Source organism: Trachypithecus francoisi, unplaced genomic scaffold (assembly GCF_009764315.1).
Source record: "Trachypithecus francoisi isolate TF-2019V2 unplaced genomic scaffold, Tfra_2.0 Lachesis_group12, whole genome shotgun sequence".
Taxonomy (NCBI): domain Eukaryota; kingdom Metazoa; phylum Chordata; class Mammalia; order Primates; family Cercopithecidae; genus Trachypithecus; species Trachypithecus francoisi.
Window position 1 is genome coordinate 2,946,232 of NW_022681457.1, and position 18,793 is coordinate 2,965,024.

Genomic DNA, 18,793 nt, shown 5'->3' on the forward strand with positions numbered 1-18,793 from the left:
GAGCCACACAGCCCAACTCCAGCCCCCAACCCAGAATGACGTCCCCATCCTGAGATAAGTGACACCAGTCTCGTTTACTCCCCACAGGCCTGCCAGAAACCCAGTAACCACAAAGCCACTGGTCGTCCCCCTTCACCTGCAGTTCCTGCTTCCCTGGAGGTGACGGCCACTGGTCGCTGTGAAAACACATGTGGCTGCTCAGCCCTTTCTCCGTATAAAACATCTGACTGCAGTTCTTGCAGATGAAAGTGCTCCTGGGCTCCGTCCAGTCTGTGGGACCGCCATTTTGCTGGTTACTGTAGGTAGACATGGCAGGAAAGAAGGGTGGGAGATTGGGACTCCATCCTTGATCACTGATTTTTTGGGTTTTTTTATCTTTTTTGTCTACAACTCCAATCCACTGACTATTCTTTTTTTTTTTTTTGGAGATGGAGTCTCACTCTGTTGCCCAGGCTGGAGTGCAGTGGCGCTATCTCGGCTCACTGTAACCTCTGCTTCTTGGGTTCAAGTGATTTTTGTGCCTCAGCCTCCCAAGTAGTTAAGATTACAGGTGTGTGCCACTATACGTGGCTAATTTTTGTATTTCTAGTAGAGACAGAGTTTCACCATGTTAGCCAGGCTGGTCTCAAATTACTGACCTTAAATGATCCCCCTTCCTTGGCCTCCTGAAGTGCTGGGATTACAGGTGTGAGCCACCGTGCCCAGCCTGACTACTCTTGATAAACCCTAAAAAATGGAGGCTGTACCCTAATCCCATTAGGACTGAAAGCATCCTCCCCACTCACTTGTCCAGGGCCAGCACAGGAAGGCCAGAGGACTCCTGTCGGGGTGCATGCAGAATCGGGGGGCTTCTTAACTTACCCTCCGCCTGCCACGTTCTCTTCTTTCACTGGATGAGGGAGCCTGTAGATGTTTCCACCCTGAAGATGAAAATGCATCTGAACCAACACATCCAAAATGAAGAGTCAAGAAGAGCTCAAATTACAGACTTTCAGAAGAAAACATCGGAGTAAATCTTCATGACCTTGGATTAGACAGTGGTTTCTTAGATAAGACATCAAAGCAAAACAGACAAATTAGACTTCATCAAAATATAAAACTTTTAGCCAGGCATGGTGGCTCACGCCTGTGATCCCAGGACTTTGGGAGGCCGAGGTGGGAGGATTGCTTCAGCCCAGGAGTTTGGGACTAGCCTGGGCAACATGGTGAAACCCCATCTTTACCAAAAATACAAAAATTGGCCTGGCATACTGGCGTGGGCCTGAGGTCCCAGCAACTCAGGAGGCTGAGGTGGGAAAATCACTTGAGCCCAAGAGTTCAAGGTTGCAGTGAGCCATGATCACACAACTTCACTCCAGCCTGAGTGACAGAGTGAGACCCTATCTCAAAAAAAATAAAAATAAAAATAAAAACTTTTGTCCTGCTGGGTGCGGTGGCTCACGCCTGTAATCCCAGCACCTTGGGAGGCCGAGACAGGCAGATCATGAGGTCAGGAGATCGAGACCATCCTGGCTAACACAGTGAAACACCATCTCTACTAAAAATACAAAAATTAGCCGGGCGTGATGGCAGGCGCCTGTAGTCCCAGCTACTCTGGAGGCTGAGGCAGGAGAATGGCGTGAACCCAGGAGAGGCGGAGCTTGCAGTGAGTGGAGATCACACCACTGCACTCCAGCCTGGGCGACAGAGCGAGACTCCGTCTCAAAAAAAAAGAAAACAAAAACACTTTTGTCCTGCAAATGGTATCATAAATAAGGCGAAAAGACACACCACAAAATGAGAGAATATTTGCAAGTCATGTGTCAGATAAGGGTCTTGCATCCAGAATATATAGAGAACTCAAAAAATAGTAATTTGATTTTTAAAAATAAGCGAAGGACCTAAACAGACATTTCTTCTAGAAAGATACACAGATGGCCAATAAGCACACAGAAAGGAGTGCAACATCAGCAGTCACGGGGAAATACAAATCAAAACTACAATGAGATACTGCTTCATACCCACTAGGGTAGTCATAATTTGAACAAACCACAGACAATGACAAGTGTTGGTGAGGATGTGGAGAATGTGGAGCCCTCATACACTGTGGGTGGGAAGAGGAAACAAGCAAAACAGCCTAGTAGTTCCTCAGACCTGAAACAGGGAGCTGCTGTACCACCTGGCAATTCTACTCCTAGAACATAAATCCCCATAAAAATTTGTACATGGATGAATATTCACAGCAGCACTATATTCAAAATAGCCAAAAAGTGGAAACAACCCAAATGTCCATCCACTGATGAACAGACAAATGAAATGTGGCCTTATCCATCCAACAGAGGATCACTCAGTCATGGAAAGGAATGCAGCTCTGCCATTTGCCACCCCACAGATGAGCCTGGAAAACGTCATGCTGAGTGAAGGAAGCCAGACACGAAAGCCCCAGAGTGCATGATTCCACTCACATGCAATGTCCAGAACGGACACATCCACAGAGACAGAAAGGAGACTCGTGGTTGCCAGGTGCTGGGGGGAGTGTGAGACTGTGAGTGACAACTAAGAAATGTGGGGTTCCTTTTGGGGAGATGAAACTGTTCTGGCAGAGTGGGGATGGTTGCACAATCTTGTGAATATACTACAAATTACCCAATGCTACGCTTTAAAATGGTGTATTCAGGCCGGGCACTGTGACTCAAGCCCGTAATCCCAGCACTTTCGGAGGCCGAGGCAAGCAGATCACCTGAGGTCAGGGGTTCAAGACCAGCCTAGCCAACATAGTGACACCCCAGCTCTACTAAAAATACAAAAATTAGCTGGGCATGGTGGTATGTGCCTGTAATCCTAGCTACTTGGAAGGCCCAGGCAGAATTGCTTGAACTTGGGAGGCAGAGGTTGCAGTGAGCCAAGACTGCACCACTATACTCCAGCCTGGGCAACAAAGTGAGACTCTGTCTCAAAAATAAATTTGGCTGGGCACAGTGGCTCACACCTGTAATCTCAGCACTTTGGGAGGCGGAGGTGGGTGGATCATGAGGTCAGGAGTTCAAGACCAGACTGGCCAAATGGTGAAACCTCATCTCTACTAAAAATAAAAAATTAGCCAGGCGTGGTGGCACATGCCTGTAATCCCAGCTACTCAGAGGCTGAGGCAGATAACTGCTTGAACCCAGGAGGCAGAGGTTGCGGTGAGCCAAGATAGCACCACTGCATTCCAGCCTGGGCGACAGAGTGAGACTCCATCATAAATAAATAAATAAAATAAATTAAAAAAGTGAAGTGGCGGATTCGGCTGGGCATGGTGGTTCATGCCTGTAATCCCAACACTTTAGGAGGCTGAGACTATCGCTTGAGCCCAGGGGTTCAAGACCAGGCTGGGCAACATAGCGAGACCCCACCATCTCTAAAAAATATATAAAAAATAAAATGGTGCATTACATGGCACCTGAATAATAATGCTGTTAATAAAACAAAAATGAAGTAGTTGTGGTATGATGGGAAGCTACTCATCCTCCTGAGTAGCTGGGACCACAGGCGTGCACCAGCACACCCAGCTAATTTTTTAAAATTTTGGTAGAGACGGGGTTTCGCCATGTTGCCCAGGTTGGACCTGGAGTCTGGAGACCTGGATGAGCTCTTGGGACCAGGCCCTCCAAGCACAATGTCTGGAGGAACCAGTGAATAACTGTCAATGTGCTGAAGTGTGGGGCACGATGCAGGTGCCCACTTGTGCTCGTGGAAACCATGAGTCACAATCAGAAAACACAAGGCCATTTCAAGCAGGAATCTTTAAAGGAAAGAGGGCATCTACCTTCATATCCTCTGACGATTCTAAAAAGGTAAATCCAAGGGAAACAAGATAAAAAAAAAAAAAAAAAAGCAAAAAGGCTTAGTGAGGTAAGTGTTTTGAACAACTCTGGAATATCCTCATGTTGATCTTTTTTGTTTGTTTTTGAGACACGGTCTCGCTCTGTCATCCAGGCTAGAGTGCAGTGGCACAATCTTAGCTCATTGAAACCTCCACCTCCCAGGTTCAAGTGATTCTCCCACCTCAGCCTCCCGAGTAGCTGGGACCACAGGTGTGCACCACCATGCCCAGCTAATTTTTTAAAATTTTGGTAAGACAAGGTTTCGCCATGTTGCCTAGGCTGATCTCGAATTCCTGAGCTCAAGCAGTTTCCCCACTTCGGCCTCCCATCCCAAAGGGCTGGGATTACAGGCCTAAGCCACCTAACCTGGCCTCATTTTGGCCTTTTTTTTTTTTTTTTTTTTTAGTGGGGAAAACCACAAACTTTCGGAACCTGAATTCCTTCCTTTGTAAAACTGCATCTAGGGATTCCTTGAAATGAAATAAAATGCCTGGACAACTAACAAATGCAAAGGAAACTCACTCCACTGTGGTCAGGCCACGTGAGAGAGAGCTGGTACCTGGATTCTGCTGAATATTGTCAGCTTGGACTTGGAGAGATCTGCTGGGGGCCCGGCCGATGAGAAGGAGGCCATGGCTACCTGGCTCGGAGAAGCCGCACAGCACATACCCATCTTCGCCTTTTCTTTCCGGAAGCCGGAGAATCGCGAGGCCCTGGGATTGCCCAAAAGCCGGTAGCCTCCACCCCGGGCGCAGGGTGGGCCCCTTTCACCTTTCGTGGTCCCTGAAGCCGTGCCATTCTCGGCTGGGGCCTGCTTCCCGGGCAGCGAGGCTCCCGGCGGCTCCTCCCCACCTAACTGGGTCTGCCGTTGGCCTGTGGAGGGGAAGATGTCCCCCCGGTCCAAGGTCCCTTTAGAGGATCGCAACTGCTTGGCCAGAGAAGAGATGTCTGGATTCCTGGAAGGGTCCAGAGACGGCGCTGCAAGGGGCGTTGGAACCGCGGCCACTTTCAGTCCCCCCTTTGCGTCTCGTCTGGTGCTGCCGGGGGAGGCCTCTCTGGAAACCCCGGGTGTGGTTTTTCTCCTGCGGGCTGGGGAGCCCTCTGCCTCGGGGTTTCCAGGGCCGGCATTGAGAGAGTCCACAGCAGGAGCCAGTGGCGGAAGCTGCTGCGGCCATGGCCCCTGCAGCGGCCTCAGGGCGGCCGGCTTGCCCTCAGGCGCCGGGAGCTGGGAGGAGGCTGCGGACACCTGGGCGTGGGAGAAGATCCGCTGGGACTTGGTGATCATCTGGAACACCTGCATCTGTTCGTGGCTCACAAGAGGCTCCTGCGACTTGAGGAAGAGCTGGCGGAAGAGCGGCGAGGCATCCGCAGGGAGCCCCCCAGACTTCTGGGCCTCCTGGAGGCCGGGCTCCCCGGGGTTCTGGCACAGGAAGGAGTCGCAGTCGAGCTTGCCCTTCCTGGGGGCGCAGGGGTCATCTTCTCCGCTGGCCGACCTGGGGTCGCTCAGGGCCTCCCCGAGGAGCGCGGGAGGGAAGGGCAGCGCGTCCTCCAGGCCGCCCCCGGGGACGGGCGGGGACTCCTCCGAGGGGGCGGCGCTGCTGGGTCCTGGGCCAGACTCGGAGCCCTCCCGCGACGGCACGGCCGGGGGCTTGTGGACAACAAACACGTTGTTTCCTTTGCTTTTGGGGCAGCCCGGCAGGTTCCGGAGCCACTGGAAGCTGTGGCTCGATGGCTGGGAACTGGCAGGGACCGTCTGGCCTCGGAAGAGAGGCAGGCAGGCGGGCACGGAGCCGCCCTCGGGCCAGCCCTCCGCGGTGGACCGGGCCTGGAGCAGCGCGGGATCTGGCTCAGGCTCTGACGGGTCGGAGGCGCCATTCTCGGCGGCCCTGGAATTACGGGCTGTGAACACGTCAGTGGCCGACTCTTTCTGTGAGAGACGAGGCTCCTCGGGAAGCGTGGTGTCACACAGCGCTGTTGAGGCCGCGGGGGTACCGGCTGGGGTGCAGGAGGAGGACCCCGATGAGGCGGGGCAGGGACAGGCCGTGTTCCTCCCTTCGCTGTCTGAAGCCCCCGCTAGGGCCGAGCCAGGAGAAGGGGTCTTTTGGTGGACGATGCTGCTCACGATGCGGCACAGGAGGTCCCGGTGGGGCAGGAGGGAGCCGGGGGACCTGGCCTCCGGGGGCACCAGAGACCGCAGGCTGCTAGAGGGAGGCTGGCCGGCCGACTCGTGGGCGTGGGGGGAGTCCCCGCAGGCCTCTTCCTCCGGGGGCGCTTCCTTCAGGATGCACAGGCCGTGCTGGACTTCGTAGTGGCGGCGCAGAGACCGGTAGTCGCAGTAGCTCTTGCTGCAGCCCTGCTCGATGCACACGAAGGGCTTTGTCTTCTGGTGGGTGAGCATGTGCCCGGTCCTGGAGCCACAGACACAAGCAGGGGCGTCACCGGGGCACCTGGGACCGGGCTTTCTGCTGTAGGACCCTGGAGGCCCCAAAGAGTCTGTGGTACAGTTGCACCACAATTCAGAAATTGTACTTAGCCCCCACGAGGAAAGACCACCCAGCAAACCCTGCTTTGGTCAAAGCCATCTGGCAGGGGCGTTCCTCTCCCTCACCTTTAAGCAAACCCCTTACAGAAAAGTAAAAAAATCCAGCGGGGCACAGTGGCTCATGCCTATAATTCCAGCACTTTGGGAGGCCGAGGTGGGTGGATCACTACTTGAGGTCAGGAGTTTGAGACCAGCCTGGCCAACACGGTAAAACCCGTCTCTACTAAAAATACAAAAAATTAGCTGGGTGTGGTGGCACATGCCTGTAATCCCAGCTACTGGGGAGGCTGAAGCAAAAGAATCACTTGTACTCAGGAGGTGAAGGTTGCAGTGAGCCCAGATCGCACCACTTGCACTCCAGCCTGGGTGGCAGAGTAAGATTCTATCTCAATCAATCAATCAATCAATCAATAAAATTTTAAAAAAGAAAAATAAATCCACTGAGGCCAGATCAGACTTATCCAGAGTGGGTTCCCAAGGAACACACAGATCTCCAGACTTGCTCCTCAAGGACTTTGGTACAGCTGATAAATAAGTTTTGAAAAAACACCATTCACTCCTTGGAGGTTCACAATGCACAGTAGCAAATTTAATTAATTTTTTGTTTTTGAGGCGGAGTCTTGCTCTATCACCCAGGCTGGAGTGCAATGGCACGATCTCGGCTCACTGCAACTCTGTCCCCCAGGTTCCAGCAATTCTTGTGCCTCAGGCTCCAAGTAGCTAGGACTACAGGTGCGTGCCGCCACGCCCAGCTAATTTTTGTATTTTTAGTAGAGATGGGGTTTTGCCTTGTTGGCCAAGCTGGTGTCGAACTCCTGACCTCAAGTGATCTGCCCGCCTCAGCCTCCCAAAGTGCTGGGATTACAGGCGTGAGCCACTGTGCCCGGCGCACAGTAGCAAATTTAAAAGCCACACAGAGAGAGACCTGTTTAACTTTCAGTGTCTCTCAAACTTATTTGCCCAGAGTACTGTTTTTGGTTTTGTTTTCAAAAAGCCCCTATTAGCATTCCTGAGAACCAGAATTCTGCAGAATAGACTGGAGGAGATGCTAACTTGGGTATGATCCTTCCTTTAACAAAGGAATCTGTGCCTTACCATAGGAGACCCCTAAGAAGATGCTACCTGGAACCCCGCACAGCAAAGAAACCAATTTACAGAAGCCCAATCCATAGAAACATTATAGAGCCAACCAACCAAATGTGCCTATAGTTTCTGTATGTAAAATATGTATTGCATCACACCTACCTCTGCATTAACACATTATAAATATAAGCAGAGGAGTACATCACCCTCTGGGCCCCCAACAGCCCTGCTCTGGACAGTCCTAGTCGATGTGGACTAAATCATAAAGTCTTTCCCCAAAGGCTCACCCTCGGCCTCTGTCTGAGGGAAGCAACAGAGAGGGAATCAGGAGACTGATTCTACCCCCAGCTGTTACCAACTTGTGACATGAGCAAATCGGCTCCTTTTCCTGGGGTAGGTGTGGGTGAGAGGATAAGATGAAAGATGGATTAGTCAAAGCCCCTTGTGAAAGGGAGGAGCACGGTAAGAATGCAAGGTACTTTCATCTCCCACTTGCAGGTCTCCTAGTTTGAAAACGTGTTTCCTTCCCCCACAGGCAAGACAAGCTTATCATTTCCAAGACATTAAGCGGTGGCTCACATCTGTAATCCCAGCACTTTGGGGAAGCTGAGTCACGCAGATCACTTGAGGCCAGGAGTTCTAGACTCCTGGCCAATATGGAGAAGCCCTGTCTCTACTAAAAATACAAAAATTAGCCAGGCATGCTAGTGCATGCCTGTAGTCCCAGCTACTCAAGAGGATGAGGCAGGAAAATCGCTTGAACCCAGGAGGCAGAGGCTGCAGTGAGCTGAGATCACACCACACCACTGCACTCCAGCCTGAGTGACAGAACAAGACTGTCTAAAAAAAAAAAACAGAAATTTGCTCCTGACGCTTTTTAAGTTAAAAGGAACAGAATGAGTTTTTTAAAAAAGAAACAAACAAAAAAACACCAAAAAAGAAGGCCGGGCGCGGTGGCTCAAGCCTGTAATCCCAGCACTTTGGGAGGCCGAGACGGGTGGATCACGAGGTCAAGAGATCGAGACCATCCTGGCTAATACTGTGAAACCCCGTCTCTACTAAAAAATACAAAAAAACTAGCCGGGCGAGGTGGCGGGCGCCTGTAGTCCCGGCTACTCGGGAGGCTGAGGCAGGAGAATGGCGTGAACCCAGGAGGCGGGGCGTGAACCCAGGAGGCGGAGCGTGCAGTGAGCTGAGATCCGGCCACTGCACTCCAGCCCCGGCGACAGAGTGAGACTCCGTCTCAAAAAAAAAAAAAAAAGAAAAGAAAAACAAGGCTAGGGCCAGGCGCAGTGGCTCATGCTTGTAAACCCAGCATTTTGGGAGGCTGAGGTGGGTGGATCACGAGGTCAGGAGTTTCAGACCAGCCTGGCCAATATGGTGAAACCCCATCTCTACTAAAAATATAAAAATTAGCTGGGCAGGGTGGCGAGCGCCTGTAGTCCCAGCTGCTCGGGAGGCTGCGGCAGGAGAATCGCTTGAACCCAGGAGGTAAATAAAGGTTTTAGTGAGCCGAGATGAAGCCACTGCACTCCAGCCTGGGTGACAGAGTAAGACTCTGTCTCAAAAAAAGAAAAAAAAAAAAAGGAAAAAAGAAAAGAAAAACAAGGGTTAATGCTCCATTGCCATGTTCTAGAAGCAGGTGTCTCATCTTTCATGTCCTGTGCTATCCCAACACACAGACAACGCTGATCCCCTTTCCTCAGACACCTACCAGACAGTAAGGACATAGCTCTATAAAGTTAGCCCAACTCCTCCCATAACACAATTGACTCAGGAGCCAGCTGTTAGGTGTTTTTAACCCACAAGGGGCCCATCTGCAAACAGAAGCAGTGGCTTCCCCACAGGTATGAATTTAGGGACTGGAACGGCACCCACTCTCTTCCCCGCACTCTGATAGTATGAGAAGAACAGAGTGGGTGGGGTGTGGTGGCTCACACCTGTAATCCCAGCACTTTGGGAGGCTGAGGCAGGAGGATCACTTGAGGTCAGGAGTTCAAGACCAGCCTGGCCAACATGGCGAAACCCTGTCTCTACTAAAAATAATACAGGCCGGGTGCGGTGGCTCAAGCCTGTAATCCCAGCACTTTGGGAGGCCGAGACGGGCGGATCACGAGGTCAGGAGATCGAGACCATCCTGGCTAACGTGGGGAAACCCCGTCTCTACTAAAAAATACAAAAAACTAGCTGGGCGAGGTGGTGGGCGCCTGTAGTCCCAGCTACTCGGGAGGCTGAGGCAGGAGAATGGCGTAAACCCGGGAGGCGGAGCTTGCAGTGAGCTGAGATCCGGCCACTGCACTCCAGCCTGGGTGACAGAGCGAGACTCCGTCTCAAAAAAAAAAAAAAATAATAATAATAATAATAATACAAAAATTAGCGGGCATGGTGGCAGGAGCCTGTAATCCCAGCTACTCAGGAGGCTAAGGCAGAAGAATCACTTGAAACCAGGAGGCGGAGGTTGCACTGAGCTGAGATCATGCCACTACACTCCAGCCTGGATGACAGACAAAAAAAAAAAAGAGAGAGAATGGAGTGGCTGTGGCTGCAGCTGAGCAGAGGTTTCCACATCTGGAAAACCCAACAGAGGACGAGACAGGTTGATCTGGGAGGACAGGAAGAAGACCCAGGAACACATCCCCACCCCCAGCCCCTGAACAGACGTTTTTCTGACCAGACTCCTACATACAGGTGGTCCTGGCGCTTAAAGGCCTTGCTGCAGATTTTGCAGACGTGCTTCCTTTCCTGGCTGTGCGTCAGGTAGTGCTTGCTCAGAGAACTGGCACTGCTGAAAACCTTCCCGCACAGACTGCAGTCCAGAAGTGGGTTTTGAGGGGAACTGTGCTGCCGCTTTCCTTTCCTGGCACTCCCCGAGGTGGCCCTTCCTCCTTCGTCAGCCTCTTTAGCCTTAAGCACACCTAGCCCCAGGTCTAAACAGAGGGAGAAAGCACAGGTTATACACAGCCAAGGAAACCAAGCGAAAAGCGCGGCTAAGGCACTCCACACCTCTTAGAGCCATGGTGGCCTTGTAAGTGTCGCACAGGAACTCTTGCTCCACACAAAGTAAACAAGGTTCAGGAGCAGGTGAGGGGAACAGAAGCCCTGCAGGACAGCACCCGGACCTGGTGCCATGCGTGGAGGGATGATTGCAGGCTGAAGCCCTTCCAGAGCAGTGTGACCGCAGTGGGCTGGGCTTTACGACCACACCATCACCTGGTACTTTTGGAAGGGCAATTAGAAATACATTATCCAAAACCTTGGAAAAGTGGAAATCCTTGCACACACCCAATTCTGTTTTTGGGGTTTTCACATAAGGAAATAAATGTAGCTTTGTACAAAGATCTAGCTGCAAGGGAGTAAACTGTCATATTGCTTTTCCTGGTGAAATTTTATAAACAACCTAATATCTGGGTTGGGCATGGTAGTTCACACCTGTAATCCCAGCACTTTGGGAGGCCGAGTCAGGTGGATCATTTGAGGTCAGGAGTTCAGGACGAGCCTGGCGAACAAGGTGAAACCCTGTCTCTACCAAAAATACAAAAATTAGCTGGGCATGGTGGTGTGTGCCTGTAATCCTAACTATCTAGGAGGCTGAGGCACGAGAACTGCTTGAACCCAGGAGGCAGAAGCTGCAGTAAGCTGAGATCGTACCACTGCACTCCAGCCTGGGCAACACAGCGGGACTCTAAGCAAAAAAAAGAAAGAAAGAAAGAGAATCAGATGGACTAGCAGGATTATGAGCTGGTTTTATTTTCCTCTTTTTGTATAGGTAAATTGTTTACATTTTATGTATCCCTTGGATAAAATGATAAAATATATAGTTATGAATCACATAGCCCAAGGAATAGCTAAAGGAACTGGGAATATTCAGTTTGGAGAGGGCAGATGTTCTCAAATACCTGAAGGGCCAGTGTACACAGGAGACGGCAGATTGCTTCTATCTTGCTCCAAGGGACAGAGCTAGGCTTGGTGAATGAAAATTAAAGGGAAGCTGACCTCACACCACTGGAAACATACGGCCATGGATGCAAGGACTTAGCCTCGCTCACGGTTGTGTTCTCAAGTGCTAGAGTTCCCATTTTGGCACCCATAGGCACTCAATAACTGTATGTTAGATGAAGGAATAATAAAAGATTTTTCTACTTTTTAGATTGATCTGAAAGGTGCATTAGACTGCCCCCCCCTTTTTTTTTTTTTTTTGAGACTGAGTCTTACTCTGTTGCCCAGGCTGAAGTGCAGTGGCGCAATCTCGGCTCACTGCAACCTCTGCCTCCCAGGTTCAAGCCTCAGCCTCCTCAGTAGCTGGGACTACAGGTACCCACCACCACGCCCAACTAACTTTGTATTTTCAGTAGAGATGGGGTTTTACCATGTTGGCCAGGCTGGTCACGAACTTCTGGCCTCAGGTGATCCTCCCACCTCGGCCTCCCAAAGTGCTGGGATTACAGGTGTGAGCCACCGTGCCCGGCCTGCCTTTTTAATTTCTTATTTCTTATTATTTTCTTAATAGAGATGGGGGTCTCAATATGTTGTCCAGGCTAGAGTGCAGGGGTTATTCACAGACGAAATCACAGCTCACTGCAGCCTTGAACTCCTGGGCGTGAGCAGTCCTTCTGACTCAGCCTCCCAGGCAGGTGAGACTACAGGTGCACACCACCATGCTCAGCTAATTTTTAATTTTATTTCTTGAGACGGTTTTATTCTGTCACCCAGGCTGGAGTACAATGGTGCGATCACAGCTTATTGCAGTCTCTAAGTCCTGGGCTCACGTGATCCTCCCACCTCAGCCTCCTGAGCAGCTGGGACTACACGGGCCACCACCACTGCCAGCTGATTTTTAAATTGTTATTTGTTGTAGAGACAGGGTCTCACTATGTTGCCCAGGTTGGTCTCAATCTCCTGGACTCAAGCAATCCTCCTGACTTGCCTCCCAAAGTGCTGGGATTATAGGCGTGAACCATACATAACACCTGGCTTAAACTGCCTTATGAGATGGCAAGTTTGTTTGTTTGTTTATTGAGATGGAATCTCATTCTGTTGCCCAGGCTGGAGTGCAATGGTGCCATCTTGGCTCACTGCAACCTCTGCCTCCCAGGTTCAAGTGATTCTCCTGCCTCAGCCTCCTGAGTAGCTGGGATTATAGACGCCTGCCACCATGCCAGGCTAATCCTTATATTTTTAGTAGAGACGGGGTTTCGCCATGTTGGCCAGGCTGGTCTGAAACTTCTGGCCTCAAGCAATCATCCCACCTCAGCCTCCCAAAGTTCTGGGATTACAAAGTATGTGAGCTACTGCACTCAGCCAAAGCGGCAAGTTTAGAAATAATAGTTTATCAGGGATGCTATGGAGATGGGACCCAAGAATTCAATGGGCCAGGGCATGGGAAAAGCAGGAGGCTGCTCTAAAGGATCCAAATGTGCAAATTCTCTGTGGCTCATGAGATACAGTGTGACAGACACAGCAGAAGGGAAACTGGGCTGGGAGTCTTGAGGCCTAGACTCTCCTCCCAATCCTGCCAATGGCCATTTGTCATGGAACTTGCTTAGCCTTCATCTTTGTCCTCTGAGCAATTACTATAATGAGTAGTCAAATAACTCCAACAGTTCAAACAAGGAAAAACCTGGCTCCCTCAGGCGAAAGTCCTTAGCCCTATTCAGTCACTTTAAAATGCCTATTAAAGCAACTATTAAACTAGAAAATAAAACGTTTCTAAAAATTGGCAAGGAGGCTGGGCATGGTGGCTTATGCCTGTAATCTCAGCACTTTGGGAGGCCGAGGAGGGTGGATCATGAGGTCAGGAGTTCGAGACCAGTCTGGCCAAGATGGTGAAACCCCATGTCTACTAAAAATACAAAAATTAGCCAGGCACAGTGGCAGGCGCCTGTAATCACAGCTACTTGGGAGGCTGAGGCAGGAGAATTGCTTGAACCCGGGAGGCATAGGTTGCAGTGAGCCAAGATTGCGCCACTGCACTCTAACCTGGTGACAGAGCAAGACTCCGTCTCAAAAAATTAATTAGTTAATTAATTAACTAATTAATTAATTAAATAAAATAAATTTTTTAAAAATTGGCTAGGACACTGAAAAACAGGCAAACAGAGGCACTAGCCTGGGAAGTCACTTCATCTTCTTAGAAAACAGTGTTATAAGGGCTCTACAGTTTTTTAACATTTATTGATTTGCTGAGACAGAGTCTCATTCTGTTGCCCAGCCCGGAGTACAGTGGCTCAGCTCACTGTAACCTCCACCTCCCAGATTCAAGCAATTCTCCTGCCTCAGCCTCCTGAGTGGCTGGGATTACAGGCGCCCACCACCATGCCAGGTTAATTCTTTTTTTTTTTTTGAGACGGAGTCTTGCTCTGTCGCCCAGGCTGGAGTGCAGTGGCGCGATCTCGGCTCACTGCAAGCTCTGCCTCCTGGGTTCACGCCATTCTCCTGCCTCAGCCTCCCAAGTAGCTGGGACTACAGGCGCCCGCCACCACGCCCGGCTAATTTTTTGTATTTTTAGTAGAGATGGGGTTTCACGGTATTAGCCAGGATGGTCTCAATCTCCTGACCTCGTGATCCGCCTACCTCGGCCTCCCAAAGTGCTGGGATTACAGACATGAGCCACTGCGCCTGGCTTTTTTTTTTTTTTTTTTTTTGAGACGGGGTCTTGCTCTTTTGCCAGGCTGGAGTGCAGTGGTGCGATCTGCCCGCCTCAGCCTCCCAAAGTGCTAGGATTATAGCCATGAGCCACCATGTCTGGCCAGGGCTATAAAATTATTTAATGCGGCCGGGCGCGGTGGCTCAAGCCTGTAATCACAGCACTTTGGGAGGCCTAGACGGGCGGATCACGAGGTCAGGAGATCGAGACCATCCTGGCTAACACAGTGAAACCCCGTCTCTACTAAAAAAAAAATACAAAAAACTAGCCGGGCAAGGTGGCGGGCGTCTGTGGTCCCAGCTACTCAGGAGGCTGAGGCAGAATGGCGTAAACCCGGGAGGCGGAGCTTGCAGTGAGCTGAGATCCGGCCACTGCACTCCAGCCTGGGCGACAAAGCGACACTTCGTCTCAAAAAAAAAAAAAAAATTATTTAATGCTCCGTCTGGGTAAAGTGACTTTGAGGAAAATATTCAAAGAACTAATCCAAAATGTACAAAGTTGTTCACAGAAACACTTTAACAGTCCAAACAGCAAGAATATGGTCTAACAGTCCAATGGAATAGCTATTTCAGTGACCCTCAGTATGAAGGTCTACCTTCAGTGTGAAAGCAAATACACCAACTCTTACAACTTAAATGAAATTACATACTTAATATTATCTCTGCAAGACTATGTATGTCTGACTTCACCTATGTGTTTAAAAATTTACAAGTGAGGTCAGGCATGGTGGCTCACACCTGTAGTCCCAAGCACTTTGGGAGGCCAAGGTGGGCAGATTTCTTGAGCTCAGGAGTTCGAGACCAGACTGGGAAACATAGTAAAACCCCTTCTCTACTAAAAATACAAAAGTTAGCTGGGCATGGTGGCACACACTTGTAATCCCAGCTACTCAGGAGGCTGAGGCAGGAGAATCACTTGAACCTAGGAGGCAGGAGTTGCAGTGAGCCGAGATTGTGCCACTGCACTCCAGTCTGGGTGAGAGAGAGAGACTCCGTCTCAAAAAAAAAAAACCAAACAAACAAACAAACAAAAAAAATCCAACAATGAATATCTCTCCAGTGCTTTAAGGTCTATGAAGTGTGTTTACAATAGTTCCTTCTTTCGTTTCACTCTGGGGGGAGGCAGAGAGGATGTTACTGTCCATCTGCTTTATGGATAAAGACACTGGGGTCTAAGAAGGTCTGACAACTAAAGATCAGAAGGGACAGGACCCCAGTTCATTCTGGAAATGTGAAATCAGCCTCTAGGGTGTGGTAATGGGAAGGAAAGTCTTTAGTAAATACTAACATCTGCCCACACACTACACAAAAGATAAGGATATCCCCAAACACCTAAGTTTCTGAACATTATTCCCTAGAATGAGTGTTCTGTTTCCTTTACTAAGAATTGGGGGCCGAGAGTGGTGGTGGCTCATGCCTGTAATCACACCACTTTGGGAGGCCGAGGTGGGAGGATCAGTGGAGGTCAGGAGTTCGTGACCAGCCTGGCCAATATGATGAAACCCCATCTCTACTAAAAATATAAAAATTAGCCGGGCATGGTGGTGGGCGCCTGTAATCCTAGCTACTTGGGAGGCTGAGGCAGGAGAATCACTTGAACCCGGAAGCCAGAAGTTGCAGTGAGCCGAGATTGTACCACTATACTCTGCCTAAAACAAACAAAAAAAGAATTGGGGAACAATTCCCAAGTAGGAAAAAAGGTGACTGTTCCCTAAGTCACCTGTAGGAGGGAAAAATTTTCTTAACCAATCCATGCAGAATCAGTCCCTAGCTGGCCACAGAAACTGTCGAACATCCTGCAGGGCCTTTCTACCCAGGTGACAGCCTCACCTTGTAAGGATGCCTGAGACTCCGAATCTGCATACTCCTCCAGCAGCTTCACAGAATCACTGTCCTTTCCTGAGTACAGGGACAGGGTGTCTAAGTTGTCCTCCAGCACCTCGCTGGACATGTCAGGCGTTGTTGGGAGGTTGGGGTCCGGGTCCAAACCACTCAGGCCAGCATAGAGCAGGTCTCGCGTATTGGGACCCAGATCCCGGTTGAGGGTGTCACTGCAGTTGAGCCCTTGGCTCTCTGAAAATGAAGGGAGGTGCATTTCTGATGGGAGGGCACCCTTGTCTCCAAGGCTGTACTGGTCCATGGCTCCCCACTGCCAGGTCTTGGCCAAGAGCTACTCTCCGGATAAGCAGAACCATGTAAGGAGACAGGGAGGAGAGAGCCCTTGATGGCAACTAATTCCTGAAAATGAAGCAGGAAGAATGAAGGTTATTAGGTGGCAAAACAGCATTATGGGCAGAGCACGGACTTGCAATTCAAGCAGACCTCGATCTTGGTCTGTTCTCTGCCCCGTAACAGTCATGTGGCTTTGGGCAAGTCACTTAAGCTCCACGAGCCCCAGGTGTCTCATCTGTAAACTGGGTGTAAGAGTACCTCCTTCATAAGGTTGTTGTGAGGAATAAGTAAAAGTACTTCCAGCAACATGGTGGACTGAACTGACCTCTTCCTCCAGCTATAAACATTTACATGTGTAACAAAAGATAATTTTTTAACACATAGCCTCGGTCAAAAGACAGGAAAAATCCCAAGTGCCAGCAGCAACAAGAAAATTCAATGCTGGAAGTGTAAGCTCATGTAGGCCCCAGGGGAAAATCAGAATCAGATACAGGGCCTAGAGCCATTTGTCTAATATGGTGGCCACTAGCTCCATGTGGCTCTGAAGTACTTGATTTTTCTTTTCATTTTTTACTGATATCAAATTAAAAATGGATAATATATTTTTTTAAGATACGGGGTCTCACTATGGTGCCCAGGCTGGTCTTGAACTCCTGGGCTCATGCGATCCTCCCACCTTGGCCTTCCAAAGTGCTGAGACTACAGGCGTGAACCAACACACATGGCCCTGTGAAGCACTTGAAATGTGATTGGCCCGAATTGAGACAGGCTGTGAGTGTAAAATATAACCTGGATTTGGAAAACTTAGTACCAAAAAAATATCAATTTAATAAGTTTCTATATAGATTAAATGTGAAATGATAATATTTTTTCTTCTTTTTTTGAGATGGAGTCTCATTCTGTCGCCCAGGCTGGAGTGCAGTGGCAGGATCTCGGCTCACTGCAACCTCCGCCTCCCAGGTTCAAGTGATTCTCCTGCCTTAGCATCCTGAGTAGCTGGGACTACAGGCACACGCCATCACACCCAGATAATTTTTGTATTTTTAGTAGAGATGGGGTTTCACCGTGTTTCCCAGGCTGGTCTCAAACTCCTGACCTCAGGTGATCCACGTGACTTGGCCTCCAAAAGTAGTGGGATTACAGGTGTGAGCCACTGCGCCCAGCCTGCAATGATAATATTTTCTATATAATGGGCTAAATGCAACATGTTATTAAAGTTAACTTCATCTGCTTATCTTTTTAATGTGGCTTCTAGGAAATTTAGATTATATATGGCTCATATTCTGTATTATTGAATGCTGCCCTGGAGGCTGGGACCTGGCATGATAACAGACATGTGGGAGAAGGAAACAGGGCCTTGAGTTCCCAGGAAACGGAGGCCTGGCACCCTGGAAGAGCTGAACCATCCACAGGAAAACTAAATAAATGAAAAGAAAAGCTTCACGCAAGCCTAGAAAAGCACCCCCAAGAACTAGAAAAAAATAGCACAGTGAGAGATGACAAAGCCGAGCATTCTATGAGTCTACAAAAGAATGATAATTACCCTGATGGCAAACTTCTCAACAGAAACAAGCCTCGAAGATAAGAATAAGAATATCATCAATGGACTAAGGACAAGTCAGCCAGCACTGAGCTCAACATACAGGCATGAGAGAGGGAGGCAGGAGGCTGGGTGCCAGGGTTCACACCTGTAACCCCAACACTTTGGGAGGCAGAGGAGGGACGACTGCTTGAGGCCAAGAGTTTGAGAGCAGCCTGGTCAACACAGCAAGACTGGCTTCTATAAAAAATTAAAATAATAGCCGGGCGTGGGGGCATCTATCTGTAGTCCCAACTATTCAGAAGGCTGAAGCAGGACCATCACTTCAGCCTGGGAGCCTATAGACTTTTACACACAAGGCCTAAGAATCTACCTTATAGATGCTGGTCCAAAAAATGACTAAAAGTTTTGAGTCATTTGGGAAAAAAAAAAAAAAGAGAGAGATGATGATAACGTCATACTTTTAAGTTTGCACACTAAAAGAATCTAAGTATAACCACCAAGAGAAGAAAAATAAACCACGTGAACATCTAAACTAGTAGAATTTATTCCCCCCAAAATGGGTGGCAGGGGCTGGGGGAGCAGAGTTTACTTTAAAATACTGCAGGGAAAAGAGAGAAAAGACTCATAGTACTGTACTTAGGAATTAAAGAGGAAACACATCACTAATGACCTTAGCAAAAACAAAAACGATTATAAAAGAATACTATAAACAGGCCGGGCGCGGTGGCTCAAGCCTGTAATCCCAGCACTTTGGGAGGCCGAGACGGGCGGATCACGAGGTCAGGAGATCGAGACCATCCTGGCTAATACGGTGAAACCCCGTCTCTACTAAAAATACAAAAAAAAACTAGCCGGGCGAGGTGGCGGACGCCTGTAGTCCCAGCTACTTGGGAGGCTGAGGCAGGAGAATGGCGGAAACCCAGGAGGCGGAGCTTGCAGTGAGCTGAGATCTGGCCACTGCACTCC

General features: G+C 49.6%; 1 protein-coding gene across 6 annotated transcripts in view; it reads right to left on the reverse strand.

The window, feature by feature from the left end:
• Positions 1 to 18,793, reverse strand: part of ZNF541 (zinc finger protein 541) — a 53,554-nt gene that overhangs the window by 20,097 nt on the left and 14,664 nt on the right. For all 6 annotated transcript variants that reach the window (XM_033223832.1, XM_033223835.1, XM_033223833.1 and 3 more), the window contains 5 exons: positions 15,943 to 16,350; positions 10,157 to 10,397; positions 4,405 to 6,253; positions 862 to 920; positions 137 to 296 (listed from right to left, as the gene is read on the reverse strand). In XM_033223832.1, the coding sequence (XP_033079723.1) occupies positions 137 to 296; positions 862 to 920; positions 4,405 to 6,253; positions 10,157 to 10,397; positions 15,943 to 16,252 (2,619 nt within the window). In that variant the 5' untranslated portion in view covers positions 16,253 to 16,350. The remainder of the gene's footprint in view (positions 1 to 136; positions 297 to 861; positions 921 to 4,404; positions 6,254 to 10,156; positions 10,398 to 15,942; positions 16,351 to 18,793) is intronic.